The sequence below is a fragment of the Macaca mulatta genome, chromosome 13, assembly GCF_049350105.2.
Source record: "Macaca mulatta isolate MMU2019108-1 chromosome 13, T2T-MMU8v2.0, whole genome shotgun sequence".
Taxonomy (NCBI): domain Eukaryota; kingdom Metazoa; phylum Chordata; class Mammalia; order Primates; family Cercopithecidae; genus Macaca; species Macaca mulatta.
This window is the reverse complement of record NC_133418.1, coordinates 98,068,499-98,096,464: the sequence shown is the minus strand read 5'-3', so window position 1 is coordinate 98,096,464 and position 27,966 is coordinate 98,068,499. Positions and strand designations below refer to the sequence as shown.

The following is a 27,966-nucleotide window of genomic DNA, read 5'->3' as shown; positions in this document are numbered from 1 at the left end:
TGTATGGCTATTTTATGTCCTTGGAAGCAAATAGTTTAGGGCAGGCTACAAATCAAAAACATAAAGAAATGAATACATTAACCAAGCACTTGATAAACATTCTCAGTCCTTAACATGGCCTCTTTCTGTTGGCTAAAAGTTAGGAATTTTCTTTAAAATTTTCTCAAGTTATTTGGAGGGAAAAATCTATGACATGATTATAAATATTGATATAAATGTATTGTCTTCATATCACCCATGTCTAATTTAAAGTAAATTACAATGACATCATGGGGAAGAACTCATGCTTCCTCTTGCCTCAGATTTAGAGTTGGTGGAGAAGAGGGGTAGGCTGGGGGCTCCTGAGAGGACTAGATAGGGATTCAACTTTTCCTGGACTGAATCTAACCACTAAGCCACCGCCCCACCCCCCTTTCCCTCAGTCAGTTTTCTATTCTTTACAGTATCCTTTGTTACCTTCAGGCCTGGGCTGGAACTTCTCTTTTCTGGTTTATTGCCTTGATTCTCACACTGCCAGGCAAAACACATTCTAGGACCTAGGTTTAGGAGAGCATTTTGGCTCCCAATCTAGAAGCCCTAGACTTAGTGGCCATCAAAGAGTATATTTTTCCCACCAGGTGGAAAATACAGTCCTCAAAATGGGGTGTGTTCAGCCCCCGAGGGGATCTGGGACCTCAGACCCTGAGCTGGTGCATGGCAGCACATGGCTGTCACAGGATCTGAGGTTAGGCATCCATCACCCAACCCCTCTGCAATAGGGATGCACCTGAGCTGTCAGGCCTGGACCTCAGGCCCACCCATCAGAGCACTTCCACACCCATTCATCACTTATTTTGATCTTTGAATCCCCCTCAGGCAGATCTTATCCTTCCTTTGCAGACGGAAAGCAGGGTCCCAGAGAGGTGAAATAACTTGCCGAGCTAATAAGGGCAGGGCAGGCCTGTCTGCCACCCACTGACTCGCAGCCCCCATTCCTGGAAACCACGTTAACAGGGCAGCCTCTCGGCAGCTCTATGGCACTGTCCCCTCCATAGCTTTGGGACTAAAATGAGGGTCTTGCTACGTTGAGGCAGCTGAGGGATGGAGAAAGCAGAGTTACATGTGTCTTATTGCTCTCTGGCATCTGGGGTAGCCTGGATGTTTAATAAACATCATCATGGCCTGCTGGCCTGTAAACGTCCCTTTTTGGGGTTAGAAGGGGCTTTGCTAAGGATGTGGGTGACAAAGGGCCTCTCACTGTGGCTCTGTTTCAGAGCGGCTCTCCGGAAACTGGCAGCCACATTCCCTGTACCACACAGCTCCTCTGAGGAGCCTCTCCAGTCTCCATGGAAACCGCATGTCGGGAGCCAGCCGGCTCCGTACTGTGGCTTTGTATTAAACACAATGAATTTAAATTGGATGCTCGGCACTGAAGATAATCATTCTGGATTAGAGAGAAGCCTGGAGCTCCTCATTTCATCATTTTAAATGTTGGCACAATTCTCACTTTTTGCCCTGTAATTCAAGCCCAAGCCACACCTACCCCTCTGTTTCTAAGCTGCAGTTAGGTCCGATTTCATTTGGGTTTTTCTCCATTCTTTGAGGAATCTTGGAGCTGGGGAGCCCCTGCGTCAGGCCAGGGCTACTCTAGCCTTGTGTAAAGGAAACCAGGGGGCTCTAGAGTCTGGCTGTGTGATTTTCTCAGGCCCCGGTTTTTTTATTTGTGAAATGAGAAGAGTAATCCCTACCCTACGGAGGCATTTTTAAAAAGTATTTATTGTGGTAAACTACATGCAACATAAAATTTACCATTTGACTGCTTTTAAGGGTACAGTTCTGTGGCATGAAGTACATTCGCATTGCTGTGCAACCATCATCACTGTCCACCTCCGAAACGTTTTCATCTTCCCCACTGGCTCTCTATCGATGAGGCTGAACGAATGAGAAGTTCCCATTAAACATTGATTCCCCATTCCTCCCTCCCCTAGTCCCTGGCAACACCATCTTATTTTCTCTCTCTGATTTTGACTACTCCAGGTCCCTCACATAAATGGAATCATACTGTATTTGTTGTTTTGTGACTGGCTTGTTTCACTTAGCATAAGGTCCTCAAGACTCATCCATGTTGCGGCGGGTGTACGAATGTCCTTCCTTTTTAAGGCTGAATAATACTCCATTGTACATAGATACCACATTTTGCTTCTCCATTCATCTGTCTATGGATACCTAGGTTGCTACCACCTTTTGGCCGCTGTGAATGCTATGAACATGGGTGTACAAATACCTGTTTGAGTTCCTGCTTTCCATTACAGAGTCATTTTGAGAATCAAATAAGATAATAAATATTAAGAACATTGCACATAGTAGGCTGTCAGTAAATGCTAATTTCTTTCCTGAAAGTATGTTAAACCCAGGAGCTAATGCCACAGTGGCCTGATGACTTCAGTGAGAGTGATATCACTTTTGCTAGCAAGCTGCTTCTATATCCCTGGGACTCGCTGATCTGCCATGTCTGGGAATTCGCCCAATTCATTCAGGGCTTAAAGGAAATGTCTTCAGCATGGAAATGTGCCTCACGTCTCACCATAAAAACCATGCATGTTTCTACATTTCTCCCACCAGTGGGTGTTCATGTATTTCTAGTTCCAAAATGTAAAAAAAAAAGTGTTAGAGCTGATATATATACTAACTTATCAGTGTTCTATTTTAAGTACACCCTCTGGGAGACCCTGAAGCTGGGGTGGGATCGCCCAGGCTGGGAGGTTCTGTGCCGAGTTACTATTTTAGCAGCAGCCTCAGACCAGTTTTCAGTATTACAGAAGAGTGTGAGATTTGGAGTAAAAATACCTGGATCGCAACCTTGGCTGGTCTCTCAAAACCTGAGAAGATGACCATGTCTGTTTCACATGGCTGTGAAGATTAGATGGGAGAGTACCTCATTGTGCTGATGCAGGAGGCAGAAAGGGGCCAGGTCTTTGGGCTGGTCTGCACCCTTGCAGTAGATTCTCTCTGGGTCTAGTTTCATCCGAGAGCCTTCTGTGAGGGAGCACCCCCTTGCTGCTTAGAAGCCCTCCAGGGGTGAGAATCACAGACCTCGGAATCGTCTTTCCCTGGGGGGTCCTCTGGTCTTCCCAGGCGTTGCTGAGGCAGCCCTGGAGCCAGCTCCCCTTTGTACTTAGGAATTTGTGACAGAAGGGAAGGAGGGGCAGGGGCTTTTGCACAGCCTCCTGACCCATGCATGACCCGGCTGCTCCCTAGCTTACCAATCAGGCCTGTTCTTTATTGATGGGGCTGAAGGGAGGAGGGGAAGCAGGGATTTCACACAGAATCACAGACCTTTCTCTCACTTCTCAGCAGTGGTTGCTGGCAGCGTGGGATGTGCCTGGGATCTGTCCACCTGTTGAGCAGGAGCCAGGGCAGGCTGAAATCAGGGCTTCCTGAATAGATGTGTTCTTTGTCTCTGGGACAAGAAAGGTCCCTAGGCTACTCACATATGGGGAGCAGGAATTCAGGACTCCCAGGGAGGGCCTGCATCTTAACCACTAAGGGGAGCTCACCTCTTCTTGAAGCCAGTGAGCCCTAGGGAGTTTCTGTGCCTTGGTAAGAGGCTTTGCTTGGCTTCCATAACCCCATACCCCGTGGGCTTCCTCCTACTTCTTTGCAATTCCTTCCCAGTCTCCTTCCTGGTCTTGTCTTCATCTTGATGCTCTCCTATGCTGTGGCCTCTCAGGGTCCTATTCCAGAGTGTCTCTTCCTCTTACCCATCCTCTCCCCCTACATAATCTGTTACTGACGACTCCCATTTAGACCTGCAGCCCAGCCACCCACCAGCCACCTCTGTGCACCTCCCTACTACACATTGTGCCTTGGATGCCCCAAAAGCCCAACTTAACACGCTCCTTGTCCTCCATACAACCCCACTCCTCTTCGAGGGATACCTCCTGCAGGTAACCCATCCACCCAAGCCAGGCCTACTTGCTAAAGACCAGGGACTCCTAAAGGATACAGCCAGAACCCAAATCCAGGTCTGTCAGGCTCCAGAGTTCAGGCTTCTCCCACCATTGCCCCTGCCTCCATGCACCATCGGAGAATTGAACTGCATTTCTAACCAACTGAATAATGCAAATGTCACTCTGAGCCCCAAACCAAACTCAGCATGCCCTGGGACCCCTTCCCATTTTGTGACTGTGCTGGACTTCTGCCTGGACCCCTTTGTTGACCATCCCTAACCCCTGGGCTCCCAGCCCCTCAGCTCTTCCAGAGTGCTTTCTCTGCCCCAGCTCCTGGTTCAGAGTGGGTCCATTACAATGGCATGGAAACTTCAGCCAAGCCCTGTCACTGCCTGTCTGGTTGACTCTGCAGTGCATTTTCCAAATGGTTTTCCTAAGCCTCACCTTGGCTCAGACCAACACTCATGATTTCCCCCAAAACCTTCCATCTGGGATTTTGGCTTTATTTCCTGTTCTACTAAGAAGTCTGGGACAAAGGGCCTGCACTTCCTCCGCTCTCCTCCCAGTCTCCTCTGATCACCTCCATCTTTAGCCACCCCTCTCCTGAATGAATGGGAGGAAGGTCCCTCTAGCCTAATAGATGAGAATATCAGCCCTCAGTTTCCTCATCTGAACAATGAGGATAATATTGGCCCCTATTTGGGGGAGAATTAAACTGGCACAGGAAGTGCTTCATGATATTAATTATTAGCAATTTTTATCAACACTTGAATGTCTCTTAATCATCTCTGTCTCCATGTGTCTAAAAATTCCCTTCCCCCTAAATTTGATTTTCCCTCTCCTGATGCCATTTTTTCAGCCACCCAAGCATAAAACCTCCCCCGTTATTTATTTTCACCTCCTCGTCTGTCATCAAAGCTTGCTGCTTCTTCCAAGAAACATGAATCACATATGTCTCTTCCAACCCAGCCTCCAGTCAGGTCCATCATCCCAACACTGCCCTTCAGCTTGCACACTACGGCCAGAGTGATGTTGTGAAGTCTGATGTTCATACTCTTCCTCTGCCCAGAGCCTGCTTGTGGCTGCACGTGGCTTACAGCAGAGATCAAGTGCATCCCAGCTCCCCCGACAGCCTCCCGTCCTGGGCCAGACATGTCCAGGGATGGCAGTGTGGCCCGACTCCTATCTGTAAATGTGCTCCTAAACCCCACACTCCCTAAACTCCCTCGCTACCACCACCTCCACTTGTCACACAAGGTGACAAACTTTGCCAATGCAATGGAATCAGTTTAATCAAAGTCCCCAGTTTGGTCCTAATCAGACCTGCCTCAGCCGGAACCTCAGCCTGTTCTCTGTCTTCCTGCTGTGCCTCTGACTTTGCTATGCTGTTTGCTACCCTGGAGCATCCTGGCCTGGTCCTGGTCAAATCATGCCTACCCACTGCTCACAGCCTTCCTATCATAACATGACCTTTCCTTCCACTGGGCTGCTTTTGCACTTGCTGCTCTCCATCATCATCGAGGAATACTATCTCTTGCTGCCTTGTAGTCTCATAGTATTTTGAAGTCATTCCTAGTCATTCCTATTAACACTGAACTTTTCTCCTTTCCTGTTTGCCAGTTGGACTCTAAGCTCCTTAAGATGCTTACATTTCTTCTTCTGGAGCGTCTGATACACATAATAGAGGGCACACAGTGTACGTATTAGTGCTACCTACAAATTATGCTTCTTGTTCCTCAGGAATATTTACTGGGCTCCTGCTATGTGCAGGCACTGGGTTAGGTGCCTTATATGCCGTATGTCATTTAATTCTCATAGTAACTCCATGAGAGAAGTATTACTATCTCTGTTTTACAAAGGGAGAAATGGAGCTCAAGGAGATTAAGTAGCTTGCTGAAGATCTTACAACTAATAAAGGATGGAGCTGGAATTTAAACCTAGATCTGCCTGCCTGAAAGTCTGATTCTTGTCAGGATACTATAGTATTAATGTGCTTTAAGTGGCAGGCAGATTCAGTATGAGAATTTTTGTTTTTCAAAATATATTGTGGATCGAATGTTGCCTGTTTCCTCTGTAGAAAATTGAAAGAACGAAGTGTGAGTTTTAGATACGATAACATTTAGAGTGACAGCAAAGTAAGGTCAGGAAGTGGGACCATGCCCTGGATGATGTGGTAAAGGCTGTAGACCCAGAAGGTAGGAGTGGAAAGTAAAAGGAAGTTTAGGAGTGCAATCAATTACAAAGGTGCAATTTAGGGAAAACCTGTCAGCTTCAGGATGAGCTCAACAGGCTGCAAATTATCAGTCAAGATAAGGCCTGAGGGCTGTATGTAGCCAAAGGGACAGAGAGTGGGGCCTCAGAGAACAAATTATGCATCTCTCGGATGCCCTGGATGAGGCTGTTTTCTTAAGGAGTATCTGACAGAAGGTGCTGGGGTTGGGTGTGGGGTTGGGGGTGGCACAAAGAGGATGGAGTGGTGGTCAGCATGCAAGCTGCCTGGAAGGGGATCATCAGAGAAATGGTCAAGTGGTCAAGTGTCCTCAGCAACCCCCAACCCATGTGAATTAGCTGAGTTGACAATGAAGCCCAGTGTAAGGCCATTAAGAGCCTGATTCCCCTACATCAGGCCAGCATAGGTGATAAGCTGATGGCTGGACTGGCCACATAATTTGCAGGGCCCAGTGCAAAAGGAAAATATGAGACTCCTTGTTTAAAAATTGTTAAGAATTTCCAGATGGTGACAGCAGAACATTAAAACAAGCACAGAATGGCCGGGCTCAGTGGCTCACGCCTGTAATCCCAGCACTTTGAGAGGCTAAGGCAGGCAGATCACCTGAGATCAGGAGTTTGAGACCAGCCTGGCCAACATGGTGAAATCCCGTCTTTACTACAAACACAAAAAATTAGCCAGGAATGGTGGCACACACCTGTAGTTCCAGCTATTGGGGAGGCTGGGGCACGAGAATCGCTTGAACCCGAGAGGCAGAGGTTTCAGTAGCCAAGATCACGCCACTGCACTCCAGCAGCCTGGGAGACAGAGCGAGAGTCTGTCTCAAAAAAAAAAAAAAAAAAAAAAAAAAAAAGCAAGCACAGAGCCCTTCTAAATGTAGGGCCTTGTGCAGCTGCATGGGCGACAGGCCCATGGAGCTGGGCCTGGATGGTGGGCTTGTGATTCAGAATGGGAAAGGTGTTTCCTGCATGCCAGGCATGGTTCCAGGTACCATACATGCATCATCTCGCTTGATGAAATGCTTGGACCCATTATGGGGGTTGCTCACATCCCATGGTGATGTTCAAAGCTTGCTTTCCAGATGGCCAATAAGTAGCCAAGAGAATGCTGAAGGCGAAGGAAGTTACCATGAGCAATAGAGAAACTATTGAGCTGGTTATTTTTTTGTTTCTCTTGTACTTCGGGAGGATGTGAATAAAAGATGGAAGATAATTTTAATGTGAAAAGAAAAGGAAGTGGTTCAGCAATTCCAAGAGAGGCAGATCCATCTGAACAAATGATAGCTTTTCCAGCAGCATTAAGAGCTGCAGACATGTTTGCGTTGCGCTTACCAGTTTACAGAGCACATCCACTCATCATTTGATTCTCAGTGCAGTGTCGTTCCCTCTATAAAGATTGAGTTGGCCTTGATCTATATACATCCCAGTAGTAGCAGATCCTGCTTTTCTGATTCCAGTCGCCTCCTCAAACATACACCCTTTTTCCTTGCATATTTTCATATGAAGATATGCTCTAGGAAGTCTCTCCCCTTTCCTTAATGAAAAACTCCATGAATTGACTGTAGCCCAAGTGCCTTCTCAATAGCAGAGCACAAAGCTTGTAACTTGACCAACTGGTTCTTGGCCTTGAAGCAAGAGGGCCAAATCTTGTGGGCAGGGTTGCTGGGAAGCAATTGCTGCAGGAAATTCAGCAAAACACATTGGAGCAGCAGGGCAGTCCTGTAGAAGATGGTGAGAGAGTGGCTCTTCAAACGTCTTTCTCCTGATAAAGCTGGAAGTGACCAACACATTGTTCTCTCCAACGCTGTGATGTCAACAAATGAATCTTATCTGAAGGGCCACAAGTATCTGAAATGTCTTTCCAACTTGCTGAGCAGTTCCCTAGTCAATATGGAGACCCCCCATGTGCCCCGCGGTGGTCTGATGAACTTCTGAAGTATAAAGATGGCGTTTATAAAAGGTTTAGGCTGAGTTCTAGTACAGGTTCCTGCGCCTTGTCAAGTGTATGCCTGGAAACTGTGTCATAAAATGGATTACCATTAAATATATTGGGTTTTCTTAGGGAACAGATGAGCATCAAATAAATCCAACTTTACCCAGCAGTATGTTATAAATGTCAAAAACAAAATAATAGTGACCCTTTGAAATAGTAAAGTGATGTTTTGTGTTCTTCCAAATATATATAATGGTGCCGTGTCTGTTGGTTAAACAAATGATCCTAATGTCTCTGTTAATTTAATAGTGAGAGATGTCAGGATAAAAACAAATTTCCACCTACATAATGGGAAATGCTTGGCTGGACAGATATTTTTTAAATGTTTATATTTTTAAAAATAAGGGCTTGAGTTGATAAATGGGCACTTTTGGTCAGCCACCAGGCTCAAGGAGGCTGTTGTGCAATCAGCTGTTCCATGATCAGGTCTGGAGTAGTTGGAGATGAGGATGTTCTACAAAGCTGCAATTCTGCTTCCTGGCAGTGTCCACCTGCAATGTGGTCTCTGCTCACGTGCGTGCAAGAATGCTCAAGCACTGTGTGAAGTTGTAAATGTCCATGAACTTGGAAATGCATTCATACATGGAGGCATGTTTATATAATAAATCAATTAAAAGGAATGAAATAAATCTACGTAAATAAATCTTAAAGATAGTATTGAGTACATGAAAGCAAGTTGCAAAAGAATATAGACATTACGATAGATACTATTTGTATAATTTTTTATTGTATACATTTTGTATAAATTTGTAAGTGTTATGTGTTTATGTAGTAAAAGCATAAAAACATAGATGGGAGGAATGTATGCCATCTTCAGGGAAGAGAGGGATGGGAATAGGATGGAGGGCTTTAGCTGTATCAGAAATACTTCATTTTCTTTAAAAAGACCATCTGAGGTAAACATGGCAAAAATGTTAACATCTGTTTTTTTTTTTTTTTTTTTTTTTGAAACGGAGTCTCACGCTGTCGCCCAGGCTGGAGTGCAGTGGCGCGATCTCGGCTCACTGCAAGCTCCGCCTCCCGGGTTCACGCCATTCTCCTGCCTCAGCCTCCTGAGTAGCTGGGACTACAGGCGCCCGCCACCGCGCCCGGCTAATTTTTTGTATTTTTAGTAGAGACGGGGTTTCACTGTGGTCTCGATCTCCTGACCTTGTGATCCGCCCGCCTCGGCCTCCCGAAGTGCTGGGATTACAGGCGTGAGCCACCGCGCCCGGCCAACATCTGTTAATTTTGAGTAGTGGATATATGGGTATATGTTTTATTATTTTCTATATTTTTACTCTGAAATATTTCATAACTTTAAAATATTTTAAACACATTAAGAATGGCTAACTAAAATTTTAAATACTGCAGTTTTAACTTCCTCCAAATTTATTTTTAAGTGTACATTATAAAACTTATATTCTGTTAAATTTTGGAAAAGTTGAAAAAAGTAAATTCCTCAGAATCTCATCACTCAAAAATAACCATTGTTGGCCAGGCGTGGTGGCTCATATCCATAACCGCAGCATTTGGGGAGACCAAGGCAGGCAGATCACTTGAGGTCAAGAGCTCAAGACCAGTCTGGCTAACATGGTGAAACACCATCTCTACTAAAAATACAAAATTAGCCGGGCATTATGGCAGGTGCCTGTAATAGCTACTCAGGAGGCTGAGGCAGGAGAATCGCTTGAACTTGGGAGGCAGAAGTTGCAGTGAACTGAGATTGCACCACTGCACTCCAGCCTGGGCCACAGAGCAAGACTCTGTCTCAAACAAACAAACAAACCATTGTTAATATTTTGTCTATTTCCTTGCATTTTTATTCCTCGTGTGGGGAGTATGTGTGTTTGAACATGGTTCCAAGCATTTTGAATCAAGCCTTTTTCACTCATTATAGTATAAAACTTTTTCCATGTTATGACAGGCTTCGTGAACATCATTTTTATTGACTTCCATTAAAGATCTTCTGAAACGTACTTAACCAACACCATTTTTTGCATAAAAACAGTCATGAGCATTCAACAATCACATATTCTTAAACATCATCCTTTTGAAAGCCTCGGGAACAGGACTGCGCTGGGCACTGCTGCCGATTTCTACAAGGCTGTTTTGTGGGGGATGACACTAAACAGTTCTGTCACATCTGTGATATCACTTTCCTGTGAAAACAGAGCTTGTCAGCATTCATCCTTGGGTCGGAATGGTACATATTCAAAAAGCCAACTCTATGTATGTCTTGCCTAAGAGGAAACAAGTGCTTGAACATCAGTGTGTGGTGTGGGCTTGCGAGCCTGCAGCTGGGGGAGAGTTTGCTGATCCAATGAAACTCTTGTTTCGAGGCCTGGAGTAGCAACGGTAAAAATTATTCCAAACACTTATATGCATGCCTCTCCCAGCTTGTAGATGCTCTCACATCCATTGCCACCTGACCCTCTGGGACCCCTGAGAAGTAAGGTGCATGTCAGGGGGCACATGGCTGCTCCTAGATTACAACCAATATGTGAGAAAGTCAAGACTACCTCCTATGCTTCCAACTCCTTCCTGAACTCTTTTCAGTTCCTGTCCTTAGACACAGGCGAAAGGAGCCTCTTCCCAGGGCTCTGGACTTCAGGGTCCTGCTTGGGCCCTCCAACAACTTGTACCCCTACTCCATAGGTCTGGGAATTGTGTCTACCCAGACCCCACTCACCCATTCCTAAACTACACTCTGGGTCCCTGGAATTCCCTGAGAAACAGCCCTGAGCATTCCAGAGCCTACGAAAACCCGAATGTCTCCTCCTGGGGGACAGACCACCAATGTGTGCATACTGGGCCCAAGGACAGCATTTTGCAGGAGTTGGACAGAGCTTAGGTCTGCAGGCTGCAGGATCAATTCAGGATAGGGGAGTGTGGGCTGGGGGCAGGCACAGAGGCTGAGGCCAACAATCCCTGAAGTATAGTTCAGAATTTTAGGGACCTTGAGGATTCTAAGGTCCTGGCCCTTTTGGCCTTTATGAAGATATATTTGACAGAGTAGGAGAATAGAGTATATTCTATGTAGTGTTTTTTTAGCTTGATCTAGCTTTCGAGTGTTTAGAGAATCAGCACATGATCCTCCTTTTCTCCTCTTGCCCTGGGACCTTCATTATGAGGACTGGTCCTGGCTCTTTCATCTCACTGTGCCGTTTCCAGGTTCCTCTTCTCCTATCCAAGCCTGCAGAGGTACTGGGGGGCTGCAAAGGAATGCAATCTAGAGCCACAGAAAAATGAAACAAGTTAGTGTGTAAAACCCCAATATACACCCCCATGTGCATGTGTAAAAGCAAGAGATGCATTTCAGGACAAAATAGAGTACAACCACCTGCTGTGAGGATGAATCAGCCTGGCACGATCCAGCAAAATCGGAAATAGAAGCCTGCTAGTAAAGCTACAATCTGCACTGCTCTCCTCTTTCTCCCGGTTCCTCTGCCGCCCCCATCACAGCTCTTGCAGGTACCACAGAACTACCACCCTCTGTTGGTTGCTTTAAGCTATGCAAGAAGTCAAACCACCGAGTTCCCCAGGACAACTGGGAACTTTCTCACTGGCCCAGCCTGCGTCATGGAACATCAAGGTTGTAAGAGTTTTAATTTTAATTGCTGTTGGGCTGCTGAGCTAATTTTTTTCAGTCCCTTATCCCCCAGCAATATTTTTGATTTGTGATCAAGGATTTAACTGAATAGAGAAGCATGAAACCATTAAGACAATTTCATGGAGCTCTTTTTCTTCCCTACAGAAAACAGAGATAAACACCTAAATTCCGACTGGGTGCAGGGGCTCATGCCTGCAGCCCCAGCACTTTGCGGGGCCAAGGTGGGAGGATCACTTGAGGCAAGGAGTTCCAAGACCAGCCTGGGCAACGTAGGGAAACCCTGTTTCTACAAAGAATAGATATACACATTTTTTTTTTAATTAGCCGGACAAGGTGGCACACAACTGCGATGCTGGCTACTCAGGAGGCCAAGGCGGGAGGATCGCTTGAGCCCAGGAGTTTGAGGCTGCAGTGTGCTATGACTGCACCACTATACTCCAGCCTGGGCAACAGAATGAGACCCAGTCTCAAACAAAAACAAAAACCGAAGTTCTGAGTAACTAAACACACATGTTAGGACATTTTACCACATCTGTTCCATAGTGATGTTTTACTTAACCTTCACAACTGCCCAACAAGGGAGCCACCCTTTGTGTAGGTAAAGACTCTGCATCCAGAGAAGTTAAGTAACCTGACTGGGGTTATTCCAACCACAAGGGAACAGAGCAGGGACTTGAACTTGGAGCTGTGAAGCACTATAAGGACTCAAACCATTTTGAGTCACTTTGAGTCACTTTGTGTTACTTTGTGTTAGAGCCCTCACAAAGACTGTCATGTTATGGGGCTCTCTCTCAATTATTTTATTTATTTATTTATTTATTTATTTATTTGAGACAGAGTTTCACCCTTGTCGCCCAGGCTGGAGTGCAATGAGGCAATCTTGGCTCACTGCAACCTCTGCCTCCCAAGTTCAAGCAATTCTCCTGCCTCAGCCTCCCAAGTAGCTGTGATCACAGGCACCCACCATCACACCTGGCTAATTTTTGTATTTTTGTATAGACGGAGTTTCACCACATTGGCCAGGCTCATCTTGAACTCTTGACCTCAGGTGATTCATCCGCTTCAGCCTCCCAAAGTGCCAGGATTACAGGTGTGAACCACCGCGCCCACTCTCACGTATTTTAATTTTATTTTAAGTTTTGTTTGGGAACAACACATTAGCCTGAAATACTTTTGATCAATGCTAGTTTTGGAAGTTCACAGAAGTCCCCTGATAAAATTCACTTTTAAAAAGTTGAGAGGGTGGAATCTCTAATACAGATTTAGTCATTTTTCCTGGGGGTTCACTCTAGGATTGTGAGTGAGGCTTTCTAACAATTTCTTTTTAAAGTGGTATCTTGTGGAGTTGTGAATAGGATCAGTTTTCACTGATAAATCACACATGCATCTAAAAACTGCCAGTCTCAACCAAGATAGATGAAAATGAAGCCCCTGTGCTTAGAAAAACTGAAGACAAAGACCCTGAGGTTGAAGATGCATGCAAAATATTTGAACAGACTTGCTTCATGAAATTTGAGAGAATAAAACAAAACAGTATATCCAAATTAGCACTTTATATATCATGGTTCAAGTATACATGTGTAACTAAGTAAATGATGTAAACAGGCATTTGATTATGGCATCAATATTACGTTATTATATGATACGGCACTATATTATGTTATATATTACATACAGACATTTGATCATGACATCTATAGAGTCAATTGGCTAAAAATCGTTTAGGGAGAGAATCTCTCATTGGGAAGATAGGCCTTAGGCCTGGTGACCCACGGCGTGGGTTTTTCCAGCGTGCCAAGCTGAAACCCTGGCTGAGGAAGAAGCAGGTCTGGGGACCCATGGTCATGATGAAGGTCACACTGGCTCCTGCGCCTCCACACAGCTCTTTATAGTTTCCCAAACCTCGCTGCCCTTGGTCCTCACAGCCTCTTGTGAGGCAGGGCCTGTCTTTGAATGGACCGTGAGGACCATGTCTCACCACATCACGGACTTGGGGGCAGGCAGGGCTGTGACGAGACTGCCTTTTCCCGTCTTCCTAGGCAGCGCTCGTCGGAGGCACCACTATGATCATTGGCCACGTCCTGCCCGACAAGGAGACCTCCCTCGTGGACGCTTATGAGAAATGCCGGGGTCTGGCCGACCCCAAGGTCTGCTGTGACTACGCCCTCCACGTGGGGATCACCTGGTGGGCACCCAAGGTAACAGTGCTGGTGGGATCCCAGAAGAAGGCACGAGTGGTCTTGTAGGCAGCGGGGCGGGTTGGGATGCAGTGCCTCCTGTTTATGTGGGGCACCCCTCCCACTACCATCCTAGCTCCCCACAATGCCGAAAGAAAACACACTTGGGATTCCATAAGGCGAGCGGGTGGGCCTGTCCTGCTTAACTTAATGAGCTGTTTTCTGGCAGGCACAGAGAGGCCAAGGCCAGAGCCCAGGCCTTGGGGACGCAGTTTCCTTGCTCTAACCATGAGGCTCCTATTGTCTCGTGTGAACGTGGGGTGCCACCGACAGGTCATGGGTGATGCTGCTGAGCAGTGGCCTGAGCAGGGCTCAGGTGCAGAGGGTCATATGCCATATCCCGTGTGTACTGACAGTCCACTGCACTGCGCTGAGGTCTCCGAACTGAGGCTCCCGTCCTGCCTCAGCACTGCCTGGAATGAATGGACAGTGGTACGCTTTTTTCCTACTGGGGGCCCAGCTCCTGTTCCGAGAAGCATCGAGGCTGTCCTGGTCTGTGACTGAGGCTGGCACCCCCTGAACCTTTTTCACTTCAGCCTCTGTGCCTCCTTTGTGTCTGTGCCCCTGGCCTCTGGCTTTCCTGTCCTCCCCCTGCCCAGGCCCCAGTGTCAGAGTCCAGTGTCCTCTCCCCGGATTCCCACTTTCTTGCTCTTCCTGATCTACAGGCATTTGGATTTGGCTTTGTTTCCGGGGTTTTTCTGCTTATTTGTCCAGGGTAGCAGTCTGGATAGTCATTCTTTCATCAATTATTTATTAAGCCCCATGTACCAGTACTTTGGTGGGTGCCGCAGAATCATAAAAATAATAAGTATTAGTTTTACCAACTTAGGAACTGCCTCTTCATTTTCCGTTAAAACCCCACTTGTAACTGCTGCTAATCAGAGTGTATATTCAGGGCAGCTTGAATCTGTGCTCCCAGGTAGCCATCCTCAAGCTTTCAGCTCGAATAAACTCTGTTCTTAATCATAAAAAAAAAAAAAGAAGAAGAAGTTTTACAAAGTTCTTCAGGTGTAGGCCCTGGTATAAAGGGCCTAACACCCTTCTGAGATGATAATCTAAAGCCTCAGTATATTCCTGCCCTCGGGTCTTAGCCTTGAGTTGGGGGCTCACCCGGTTTCTTCATTATTTCTGACCTGGCACTTATAGAAGACCTCCTCTTGGTTCTGGGCCAGAGGTGCAGATCACGCTGGATGTCAGCCATTCCTTATCTCAAACAGGGGTCTCCTTTTTGGACACCCTCCTGGGTGAAGGGCCTCTACCTCCAAGCCACTCTCTACTTCCCCTGGAGCTGGCCTGGAATAGAGGGTCTGCTCAGGTTCCCCGCAGCACAGAAGCCAGGCCAACCCTCCCGAATTTCCAAGAGCTTATGGTGACTTTCATGCAGCAGGAATTTAAAATTCTGTTTTATAATAATCAAATAAATGTTTATAATTATAGATGTTAAAAATAGAAAAGAAAGGAAGCACATAATCCAATAACCCCCAACACAATCCCTGTTGTTAAACTTCTTTCTTTCCCGTCTTTTTTCATCCATGCTTTCACAGAGTAGCTATTTTGCATAGGTGTGAACATTTTCTATTTTGCTGCAAAGTTCATGACCAGCAATATAATGGCCACCTAATATTCTACCAAATGGATGAACCTGAACTTATTTTCCTGTTATCAGGCCAAGGTTGCTTCCATGTTTTTCCTAGTACAAATCATGTTGTTAGGAATATCCTAACTCTCATCACTTTGTTCACGTTTGGCTTGGTTCCTAAATTCAGTTTTCCCAGGGCCTCTGGATTTTTAGCATTAGTGTGCCTTCTTTGTAACACCAGGGAACAGCCCACAGAAATTAAAATTATTATTCCTATGTTTACCATTAAGGCTGGTTTGGAGACAGACATAGGGGACAGACCTAAGTGATAGGAGAAACGTGCCCATAAGGTAGTAACAATGTGGCTCCTAAATTGTGTCATGTTGACAATTTTCACAGTACTTCTGCATCCATCTGCTCAGGTGACCTCACAGCAGCCTGTGGGTGGGAGGAAAGTGAGATAGAGAGGTGTGCGCGGGGGTCAACAGACAGACTGAGCTGAGGCAGGCCCCGCATCTCCCCCATGCTGGGCCGGTGCCTGCCAGTCGGCCTCTTGGGTGTCTGCCCTCACGCAGCATTGCCTTTGCACTTGTTCTCCAGGTGAAAGCAGAAATGGAGACACTGGTGAGGGAGAAGGGTGTCAACTCATTCCAGATGTTCATGACCTACAAGGACCTGTACATGCTTCGAGACAGCGAGCTGTACCAAGTGTTGCACGCTTGCAAGGACATTGGGGCAATCGCCCGTGTCCATGCTGAAAACGGGGAGCTTGTGGCCGAGGCAAGTCTGCAGCCAAGAATGTTGGATGGAGGGACACCAGTGGAGACAGTTCTCAGGGGGTTCCTAACCACCCGTCACTGATCCCACAGGATTCAGACAAAATCAGTTGTTAAAGTGTGAGGTGTGGACACCCCAGCTGTCAGATCTTGGTCAGAAAATCCCAAACTTTGCTACTGTCTGTAAAAAACAAATCTCTTTTTATGGTTCAAAAAGGCTTCTAAGTCTTAGGTGATGATGTCTTAATTCTAATGATATGAGATTTACATTCCATTATAGCAGAGAATTTGGAGCACCTCTCAGACATATTTTTAATGAGATTTGATATACAGAATAAATAAGAATCCGCTTTCCATTTGACCTCTTCAGAGGATCTGAGACATTAAAGAGATCAATTCATGGCACCAGGAAGGATAAGCCTCTGGTGCATTCTCCTAGGTCTTGGGGTAAGGGCTAGCCTAGGAGTTGCTGGAAGCTAGAGATTTGTCTCGATTTCCAGAGAGGGAATTCTGAGTTTGAAATCAGTAAAGAGTGCTTGTCTTTGGTGTCCCAGGCCTGTTGCTAGTTATAATAGTTAACTGTATTTTTAAGAGAACAAGATATGTTCAGTCATTATGAAGTGAGAATCAGGAGAGCCCCACTGCATGGGGGGCCTGTGCATGCTCTGCCTTCTTTAGAAGACGAACATTGCAGAAGTGAGAAAAGAAGCAAGCCTGTTGAAACAGGCTGTGTCTAGCATATTTCACTGTCCTTTGGGTTCAGTATTTTCTTACACAGTATCTCTGTGATTCTTTCCATTTTCTTTCTCTTGCTGTTATCCAGGGTGCTAAGGAGGCACTAGATTTGGGGATCACAGGTCCAGAAGGAATCGAAATCAGCCGTCCAGAGGAGGTGAGAAACACTTCCTGTGGCCTTTGTCAGCGTCTCTCATGTAGATTGACAGAATCTTCTAGGATGGAGGAGACATCAAACATACAAATTAGCCTGGCACAAGGGCTCACATCTGTAATCCCAACATTTGGGAGGCTGAGGTGGGTGGAGGGCTTGAGCCCAGGAATTCAAGATCAGCCTGGGCAACATGATGAAACCCCATCTCTACTAAAAATACAAAAAAATTAGCTGGGTATAGTGGTTCGTGCCTGTAGCCCCAGCTAACTACTTGGGAGACTGAGGCAGGAGGATCACCTGAGCTCGGGAGGTTGAGGCTGCAGTGAGCCGTGATGATGCCACTGCAGTCCAGCCCAGGTGACAGAGTCTATATATATATACACACACCCACACAAACACACACACACATATACATACATATATATACACACACATACATACATGTGTATATATATATATGTGTGTTGCATCATTTTCTCCCTGAGTGAAATTCCCATTTGATTCTGATTTCAAGGATCTGGGGGAGACAATGTCAGCACACCTGGGGTTGCTGTGCCCAAAACTGAATCAAGAGACAAAAGACAGACTGAAAAGGCCTTCAGGTGTTAGAAGAAATTTCAAACTATAAACTCTGCCTTTGGGGGATGACATTCCTTTGAGCATCTGAGGAATACTTTGGACCAGGGGTCACCAAGCCCCAGGTCATGAACCGGTACAGGACCGCAGAGCAGGAGGTGAGCAGTGGGCAAGCTGAGACCCCCTGAGCTCCACCTCCTGTCTGATCAGTGGTGGCCTTAGATTCTCAGAAGTGTGAAGCCTATTGTGAACTGCACTTGCGAGGGATCTAGGTTGCGTCCTCCTTATGAGAATCTAACTAATGCCTGACGATCTGAGGTGGAACAGTTTCTTTCTTTTGTTTTTTGAGACGGAGTCTCACTCTTGTTGCCCAGGCTGGAGTGCAATGGTGCAGTCTCGGCTCACTGCAACCTCTGTCTCCCAGGTTCAAGCGATTCTCGTGCCTCAGCCTCCTAAGTAGCTGGAATTACAGGCATGCATCACCACGCCCAGCTAATTTTGTATATTTAGTAGAGATGGGGTTTCACCATGTTGGTCAGGCTGGTTTTGAACTCCTGACCTCGAGTGATCCACCTGCCTCCGCCTCCCAAAGTGCTGGGATTACAGACATGAGCCACCGTGCTCAGCCCTGAGGTGGAACAGTTTCATCCTGAAACCATCCCTCTCCACTCCCCACCACCACTGCCCCACCCGTGTCCCAGTCCGTGGAAATATTTTCTTCCACGAAACTGGTCCCTGGTGCCAAAATGGTTGGGGACTGCCACTTTGGACCCTTTCTACCAGAAACAGGAGACACAGACAAGTCTATGCTCCTCCCCCTCATTACCTGCTGGAATGGTCATTCAAAGCTCTGTTTTCCGCCTGCCCTCTGGCTTTATTCCTGTGCAGTTTTGCATGGCATTGATACAAATCCCCTACAGTCCCCCTGCTAGAGAATTCTGCTCTGGAGGGGCCACATTAGACGAATAACGCCTTCCTGCCCTATTACCCTGTTCACTCCTTCTCTACTGTTTTAGAAGAGGGGGAGAAACTTCTCATTTCTTCAAAGCCTAAAATGCAGATGGGTGGTTGGATATCCATGAGGGATTGAGGGGGAGGCCTCGAGGGACAAGGAGCAGGACACAGGATGTGGTGGCACTGCCACTCCCGGAAACCAAGTTGGCCCACAGTGGGTCCGCTGAGGAGTCCGCCTCACTCCCCTGACCTGTGCCTGTCTTTCAGAGCCCTTGAATATAGGTCCTGTTTGGCACTTCTGAATTGGTAGAGAAACACACCAGATTCGACGGAAACACAGGGGGTGTGCCTGTGAGAACAGGAGTGAGCAAGGGGTGGACACACACACTAGACTTTGTTACTTAATACAAGGGAAAGAGCAAGCCTTTGGCTGTGGTCGTAATACCAATAATTATCACCGCCACTATCTATTGGTTAAAGGTGGGGGGGGGGCTGGATCTATGCCAGGGGAGATGTTGCTCCCCAAGGGAAATTTGGTAATATCTAGAGATATTTTTGCTTGTCCCAACCTGGGGGACAAGGTGGATGCTACTGGCATCTAGTGAGTAGAAGCCAGGGATACTGCTAAACATCCTACGATGCACAGACACCCCCACCATAAAGAATTACACAACTCGGCTGACTGCAGTGGCTCACACCTGTAATCCCAACACTGGGAGGCTGTGGCCGGAGGATTGCTTGAGCCCAGGAGTTTATGAACAGCCTGGGCAATAGAGGGAGACTCCCCATCTCTATAAAAAAATTTTTTTTAATTAGCTAAGCGGGCGTGGTGGCTCATGCCTGTAATCCCAGCACTTTGGGAGGCCGAGGCAGGCGGATCATGAGGTCAGGAGATCGAGACCATACTGGCTAACATGGTGAAACCCCATCTCTACTAAAAATACAAAAAATAGCCAGGCATGGTGGCTGGCACCTGTAGTCCCAGCTACTCGGGAGACTGGGGCAGGAGAATGGTGTGAACCTGGGAGCTTGCAGTAAGCCGAGATCACACCACTGCACTCCAGCCTGGGCGACAGAGTGAGACTGTCTCAAAATATAATAATAATAATAATAATAATAATAATAATAACAATTAGCCAAGCATGGTAGTGCATGCCTGTAGTCCCAGCTACTCAGCAGTCTGAGGTAGGAGGATCGCTTGAGCCCTAGAGGTGAAGGCTGCAGTGGGCCATGATCATGCCACTGTACTCCAGCCTGGAGATAGAGTGAGACCCTATCTCAAAAAAAAAAAAACATATATATATATATATGAATTATACAACTCAAATGCCAATAGTACCATGCACAGAAACCCGAATCTAGGCTAATTTCCAGAGTCAAATCAGCCACTATTTCTTCTTTGCTGCAGTTCTGAGGTGGCTATGGAGAGATGTTGTTTCCTTGTCTTTTAATTAAGCCCCAAGTAGCATCCAGCAAGGACGTGCCTGGTATTCTAAGACCTAGAATTCTCCCTCACTGTGAGCCAGGGTGGTTGGAGGTTGGTGCCTCTGCCCAGGCTTTGCCCCAAGCCAACCCCTGTGGGTGCAATTGCTCCATATGGGTATGCTTGGAGGAGATGGTGAAGTTTGGTTTCCTCCTGTCCTTTGTTTCTAACAGCTGGAAGCTGAAGCCACTCATCGTGTTATCACCATTGCAAACAGGGTAAGTCCCCCGATCTCTACTCTGGGATTAGAAACCAACCTCGGCCAGGCATGGTGGCTCGTGCCTGCAATCCCAGCACTTTGGGAGGCCAAGGCAGGTGGATCACCTGAAGTTAAGAGTTTGAGACCAGCCTGGCCAACATGGTGAAACCCCATCTCTACTAAAAATACAAAAATCAGCTGGGCGTGGTGGCGGGCACCTGTAATCCCAGCTACTCAGGAGGCTGAGGCAGGAGAATTGCTTGAACCCAGGAGGCGGAGGTTGCAGTGAGCTAAGATTGCACCAACTGCACTCCAGCCTGGGTGACAGAGCAAGACTCTGTCTCAAAAAAAAAAAAGAAAAGAAAAGAAAACAACCTCTACAGTGCAGCCCCATTCTGCTCTGGGTGCCAGCACCATGTCTGGCCCACAGGACCCCAAAACTGTTTGCTGACTGAGCGCTGTCATGCCCACCGTCCTGGCATTCACCCTTCTCACCAGCAGCTTTCCATTCCACCCCGCCGAGCCTGCTGAAGCTCAGTTCATTGCTCACATGTAAACTCAGTCCAGCTCCTACACTCTACATCTTCCTAATGTGATAAGCAAACAGAATCAGAATAACTTCTGGGGAAACAGAATTTCCCAATTGCACGTTAGAGCTCTGGCCGCTGGACAAGGACGTTGTTTTATTGTCATGACAATAGTTATTTTATCAATTACTTCCTGATGGAACTTACCCCAGAATAAGGAAAGACCTGAACAACAAAAAGGCAGTTTCTTGCCTTTCAGCTGAAGCATATGCTCAGAGGAGTTAAGCCAGGGACCGTGGTTGCACAGCTTAGTAGAAAAAAAGCTAAACTAATATTACAGTCCAGGTGTCCGTTTGCAAGATCAGCCTTCTCTTGCCTAGACTCTGAACCCTAACCCCCTTGTATTTTGTTCATCTCCAGGGTGCATTCTGTCTACTGATAAGCAGCCTTCAGACAGCAGGCATCGTAATTTTAGATACAGAATACATGACTAACTCTAGGCCATCACGTTTATAAACAGGAAATTAAATTGGAAAAAGAGTTCCCCTCTTTTAAATCACAGTCATGGTTGTCAGATGGGAGAAAATGAGAGGTTCAGACTTGATGGTCTTGAACTTCACAGGCTGGGCTTCCCGGTGGGCTCTGATGCTGGAGGCTATTCTCTGCCTCCCCCTATCATGCAGTTCCTGCCTCACCTTGACTGCCAGCCCTGCATTCCCCGCTTAAGGACGGTCACCTTGAGGGTGGGGTTGAGTGGCGCAGGGGGAGTCGCGGGGGCCAGGGCTGACTTTACTAGGGTTGTTCTGATGCTCGTGAAGTTTATGGATCAACCCTCCCTACTTCCCACTGTTTCTTGTGTTTAGACTCACTGTCCAATCTACCTGGTCAACGTGTCCAGTATCTCGGCTGGTGACGTTATCGCAGCTGCTAAGATGCAAGGTGAGTCCGTAGGCTTGGCTGGACAGAGCAGGTCATGTGGAGGGACTGGAGACGGACGGGGCCCATTAGCCGTGCTCACTCCTGGCCCCGGCTCCTGCGCCCAGGACCTCAGCCAGCCCTTCCCTTTCATCTGCCACTGTCTTCCTCGGAGCCGCCCTGTGCTAGCCTGGCTTTAGTCTGCTAGAACGTGGCTTTTTCTTCTGCAAATTTGTATGCGTAACAGCTTTACGGGAGTGTCTGTCACTTCTGGATTTGGTAAAATTTTCCAAGTTTTAAACCCACTCATTAATTAGTGTCTTTTTGGACTCATAGATTTCACTAGCAGTTGCCTTGGCAACAAACAAAATCCTGGACCAGTTTCAGTGGGCATTTCAGGGACTGTTTGGGAAGTCCCTAAAGAAAGAACAGTGTGTGGGCCCAGCTTCCCTTTCTAGCCTCCGGAACCCTGTGTATGAGTCCAAGGGGCACTTGTATGGCTTCTGTTGTGGATCGCCTGGCATTACCTAAAGGCTTGCAGATGCTTGGAGTCCAGCCCTGCCCCAGGTGCCGGTGAGGGCCTGGCAGCAGGAGAAACAAAGTCACAGTCACAGGCCTGGGGATATAGATCAGAAGCAAGAGCCTCCCGGCCTTCAACTATAATAGATTAGAAGCAAGGGCCTCCCGGCCTTCAACTGTATTGCCCTCTAGATCCTGCTGCCTGCCTCTCCCCTCACTGAAGCTCCTTGGAGGTCTCACCTAGACTGTCGCCCCAGCCTGGTGACTGCTCCCACCCGCTTTCTCCCTATCCTCCAGCCCTGCTACAGCCCTCCCTGTCCTACCCCAACCATTCTCTTGAAGCTGCTCACGGCACCTGCCTGTCCAGAAAACAGTCTAGACTGCTCCTTAGCATGGCATTCACAGCCCTGCTTGCCTGTTCACCCACTGTCAAGCTCCATCTGCCAACAGCACCCGGCACAGACCTGTGCTCTGGCCAAACCAGACTCCTCAAAGTGCCGCTTGGTGCTACCGGGCCTCGGTGCCCATGTCCCTCTGTTCTCCTTGCCTAAGTCAGCAGGAGAATAGGGAAGCTCTCTGGGCTTGAACCCAGCTGTCCCCTCAAAAACCCTGTGACCTTGGGCAGGTTCCTTCCTGTCTCTGACCTCAGCTTCTTCACCTGTAAAATGAGAGGCACACACCAGCGATCGCTCAGGTTTGGTGGCTTCCTGGTTATGGTTCTGACCTTTCTTCTTCCAGGGAAGGTTGTGCTGGCTGAGACCACCACTGCACATGCCACGCTGACAGGCTTACACTACTACCACCAGGACTGGTCCCACGCGGCTGCCTACGTCACGGTGCCTCCCCTGAGACTGGACACCAACACCTCCACCTACCTCATGAGCCTGCTGGCCAAGTAAGGCGTTTCAGCAGCACATTGCAGGGATGTGTACATCTTTAGGAAGACGTCATAGAGGGCCCAGGAAACAAATCTGAGCTAGGTTTGATTTCATTGTGCCCACAGGATGATTGTGCTTTTCTTACCTTCTCTGAGCCCATCAGATAATTGCCATCCTATTGAGACTTTATGACCGCTTGATGTGGAGTGAGAGCTTCTGAAGTGTAAGAGTGAAGAGCACATATAGAACTGTGAACAGTGGTTATTCGGAATTTCAAAGGACATTGATCTCTTACTCTAAAGCCCAGTGGGGAGCTGCAGAATGTGGCCTGTGACTTACCCTAGAATGTAGGGGTCCTTTCTGTTTCTTTTCTTCACCTCTCCTCTTCTCGTTGGCTCCCGTGTGCCCCTTGTCTGTACATCCCTCCTTCTGTGGGTTTCTCCTCCTTTCCTTCCCCTTTCCCTTTTTCTTCTGCACTTTCTCCCCCTTCCCCCTCCCCCACACCATTCCTCCAGATCTCCTTTCTCCAGCTCTTCTCTTTCTGACACTGCTTTTTCCCATGCAGTCCCAACCTAAAGGAAATGGTTTGATGAACAGTCTGAATTCAGCAGGACCCAATCATGAAAGGGTTTTCGTTTTATCCAATAACTGCTTGCAGCTTCTTTCTCTCTCCTATTAACATTTTGGGGGCCGGGCACAGTGGTTCACGCCTGTAATCCCAGCACTTTGGGAGGCCGAGATGGGTGGATCACTTGAGGTCAGGAGTTCAAGACCAGCCTGGCCAAGATGGTGAAACCTTGTCTCTACTGAAAATGCAAAAAATTAGCCGGGCATGGTGGTGGGCATCTGTAATCCCAGCTACTTGGGAGGCTAAGGCAGGAGAATCACTTGAACCCAGGAGGCGGAGGTTGCAGTGAGCTGAGATCATGCCACTGCACTCCAGCCTGTCCAGGGACAGAGCAAGACTCCAACTCAAAAAAAAAAAAAAACTCGGGGAGAAGACGTTGCTTTCTCTTCACTTTTGGATATTAAAGTTCCATCCAGTTTAAGACTCCATCTCCTCCCTTCCTGATCCCCAGCTCAGCTTGGGTTGGGGTAGGAGGATTAGGACAAAAGGTGAGGGGATTCTTCTCCATACCCAGGCATGCATCTCTCCCAGCTCACAGCACCAGCAATGCCTCTATGAACAAGGACCCGCAACTTATGCCTGGCCACCTTCTATAGTATCTGAGGCCTAGAGGAAGCCCACCCAGCCTTTCTGCTCCCTGTGGCTCAGAGGCGGGTCCATAGCCCACAGCCCAGGCAGGTGCCCACTGCTCTCAGCTCTGTTCTCCACAAGCGAACCTCTTGAAGTATGCCCTCCTTGTCTTCAGGGTGAACTGGTGGGGAGAGGGTATGGAAACCCCACTCAACCCAGGAAAGAGGAGGGGAGGGAATGCCAGGACTCTCCATCCTGCCAACCCCTCAGTCTCCCTCCGAGGGTCCCGCTTTCCAGACCTGGGGCAGGGTAGGGCTATGCCTCTTCTAGGATGGTGCAGGGGCAGTGGAGGGAAGCGACCAGCCCCACTGAAGGTGGCTTTCTTAGGTAATAAGGTGCTTGTCTCATCCATGTCCTTAGCTTTCAGTCCTGGTTGCCAACCACTGGAAAACTCCCACTCCCATCCCATTATGTTCACAACCTATAGAGAGTTGGGGTGTGCGGGGCTTTGCCAGTGTGAGTGGAGTGCTGTCGATAGGGGTGTGGGCGAAGGTGGCCTCTGTGGAGGACAGTACGCACCATGGCATGGGGATGGTCATTGTATTCTGTCCCATAGCCTTGGTGGGTGCCAGGTGGTGGCAGCTCTTACAATATTTACATATTTACATTATGTAAATAAACAGGGAGGGTAAAGATGAAGAGAGAAATGCTAGATCAGCTCTTACTCTTAAAAAATGCTTATTTTGGCTGGGCGTGGTGGCTCACACCTGTAATCCCAGCACTTTGGGAGGCAGAAAGAGGCAGATTACCTGAGGTCAGGAGTTTGAGACCAGCCTGGCCAATATGGTAAGACCCCGTCTCTACTAAAAATACAAAAATTAGCTGGGCATGGTGGCTCATGTCTGTAATCCCAGCTACTCCAGAGGCTGAGGCAGGAGAATTGCTGGAACCCAGGAGGCGGAGGTTGCAGTGAGCCGAGATCGCGCCACTGCACTCCAGCCTGGGCAACAAGAGCAAGACTTCATTAAAAAAAAAAAAAAGAAAAAAAGCTTGTTTTGAGACGAATCAACCTCCTTTTCATCAGCAGCAATACAATAAAAGAAACAATTACCAAGACTCCAGTATAATAATGTGGGCTTGGTTCCAAGGTCAAGAATCTTTTGAAACACCCCTGCTTGCTACAAGCAAATTTACTGAAAGAACAAAAAAGATAATAAGTGCCTCAACCCACCCAAATTACAGCACCCAAACCCACACAAATTCAAATAGACTGGGGGGAATAAGTATCATTGAATAATTTAAGTTTTTACATCTAGCTTACTTTGTCAAATGTATTTTAATTATTTAAATTGATTCTATTTATTTAAGTAGAAATGTAGTTTTTGTGTTATGAGAATAGTCTGAATCCCTTTTTAATCAGTGCATATTGTAAATGGGTGCTACTTTATAGGATTTGGAGCATAATTTTAATATTTTAATTATTTATAGAAATTGATGATGACTATAATTTTGCTTTTGTAATACATTATTGGTTATAATTTATATGATGCAAAATACTTGACAGAAAATCCAGACACCAATTATTATTCCCATAAGAAAATATGAGCTATTTCATAATTATCTACTTTAGGATGTGATTTGTGATTTGTTAGGCTGTAAAGGAATAAAAAAAGTTCAATCTATAGATATAACGATTTGTCCTTTATTTAAAACCTGGCTTTTTTTTTTTTTTTTTTTTTAGAAAGGGTCTGGCTCTGTCACTCAGGCTGGAAAGGAGAGGTACAACCTCCTGAGTAGCTGGGACTACACATGTGCAGCACCACGCCTGACTAGTTTTTCGTTTGTTTGTTTGTTTGTTTGTTTGTTTGTTTTATGAGCCAGGGTCTCACTCTTTCTCCCAGGCTGGAGTGCAGCCTCCCAAAGTGCTGGGATTACAGGCGTGAGCCACCCTGCACCACCGTGCCCAGCCTAATTTTTGTATTTTTTGTATTTTTTCATCATGTTACCCAGGCTGGCCTCAAACTCCTTACCTCAACTGATCCACCCACCTCGGCCTCCCAAAATGCTAGGATTACAGGCGTGAGCCACTGTGCCTGGCCTAAAATCTGGCTTCTTAGAAATTTTTTCATTTGATCATATAAAATTTTAAAGTATTTGGCAAAGCCAGTCATGTTTTAAACTTTAAATGGTTTGGATGGGGGCTTCCTATCTTCCAGATTCAGGGCAGCACTGAGAGAGCTCAGAGGGCCTCCTAGAATGTAACTACCGTCATTCACGGCTGCCTAGTGGGCACCTTTGTGTAGGAGCCTTTTCAGAAAGCTGGGTGCTCAGGAAGACTTGCTGGTTAAAGAGCAGGAGTTGAGCCTGTTGCTCTCAGGGTCCCTGACCTGCCCTTCATGACTGCAATGGGCATCTTCTGCCCTGAGCCCTGCTCAGGGATCCAGAGGGCCCCTCAGGAGAAAGGAAACCCTAAAGATTCCATTCATCTGTGGGGGCTTCTGCAGGTCCAGAGAGTGTGGGGAGCCTTGGGGCTCTGCGGGAGAATCTCTTGCAAAGAGTCTCTGCAAGGGCCAGAGCAGCCTCTTTGGCCCAGGGAAGAGCGAGCCATCTTCACCGCGGGTTTGGCCAAAGACATTAGTCATTGGGTGGGAACTGAGACTGATGAGCCCTGCCAAGTCCCCTGTGGAGACAGCCCTCTGTAGCTAACTGGCCATTGTCTGAGAGCCTTAAGAATATGCTTCCTCACCAGGTCAGATAATGCTTTCTGCCCCTGGAGTCTCCTGGAGTGGGCATCTTAGATGGCCCACGGGCACTCACAAGGCTCTGGGGCCTCCTACAGAGTACAATGGAACCACTGCCCCTGACCTTCAGGGCACCCGCAGTGTGGTCCCAGCAGTCATCTCCTTCCCCCACCTGACCCCCCTGCTCCAGCCAGGCCTTTCCCTGCCCCCCCAAAGCCATTTCCTCCTGAGGTTGCCCTGGCGTGGTTTGCGTGGACATTCTCTCTCCTCCGCCCCTCACTGTCTCTGAGCCCTTGGCCTGCAGAGATCTCTGAATCCGGGCAGAGATCTCTGAATCCGGGCCAGTTGCCTGCCTCCCTCACTGGGCAGAGGATCTGCTGCCATGAGCCCTCTCTCCCTGTTCTTCCCTACATCTTCTCTGGCCCAGTAGCCCCTCGAAGGCCTGCCTGTGCCTTAGCCACCCACAGCCTTGGATAGAGGATGGCTTTGTTTTTTCTTCTTTTCAGACAGAGTCTCCCTCTGTCCCCCAGGCTGGAGTGCAGTGGGGCGATCTTGGCTCACTGCAGCCTCTACCTCCCGGGTTCAAGCAATTCTCTGACCTCAGCCTCCGGAGTAGCCTGGGATTACAGGCGCCCACCACTACGCTCGGCTAATTTTTTTGTATTTTTAGTAGATACAGGGTTTCACCATGTAGCCCAGGCTGATCTCGAACTCATGGCCTCCAGTGATCCACCTGCCTCAGCCTCCCAAAG

The 27,966-nt window shown here is 47.5% G+C and overlaps 1 protein-coding gene across 4 annotated transcripts in view; it reads left to right on the top strand.

Annotated features, from left to right (window-relative positions):
* Nucleotides 1-27,966, top strand: part of DPYSL5 (dihydropyrimidinase like 5) — a 102,960-nt gene that overhangs the window by 63,683 nt on the left and 11,311 nt on the right. For all 4 annotated transcript variants that reach the window (XM_015111931.3, XM_077959944.1, XM_077959946.1 and 1 more), the window contains exons 3-8: nucleotides 13,783-13,941; nucleotides 16,160-16,339; nucleotides 17,159-17,227; nucleotides 20,411-20,455; nucleotides 21,827-21,902; nucleotides 23,136-23,292. In XM_015111931.3, the coding sequence (XP_014967417.1) occupies nucleotides 13,783-13,941; nucleotides 16,160-16,339; nucleotides 17,159-17,227; nucleotides 20,411-20,455; nucleotides 21,827-21,902; nucleotides 23,136-23,292 (686 nt within the window). The remainder of the gene's footprint in view (nucleotides 1-13,782; nucleotides 13,942-16,159; nucleotides 16,340-17,158; nucleotides 17,228-20,410; nucleotides 20,456-21,826; nucleotides 21,903-23,135; nucleotides 23,293-27,966) is intronic.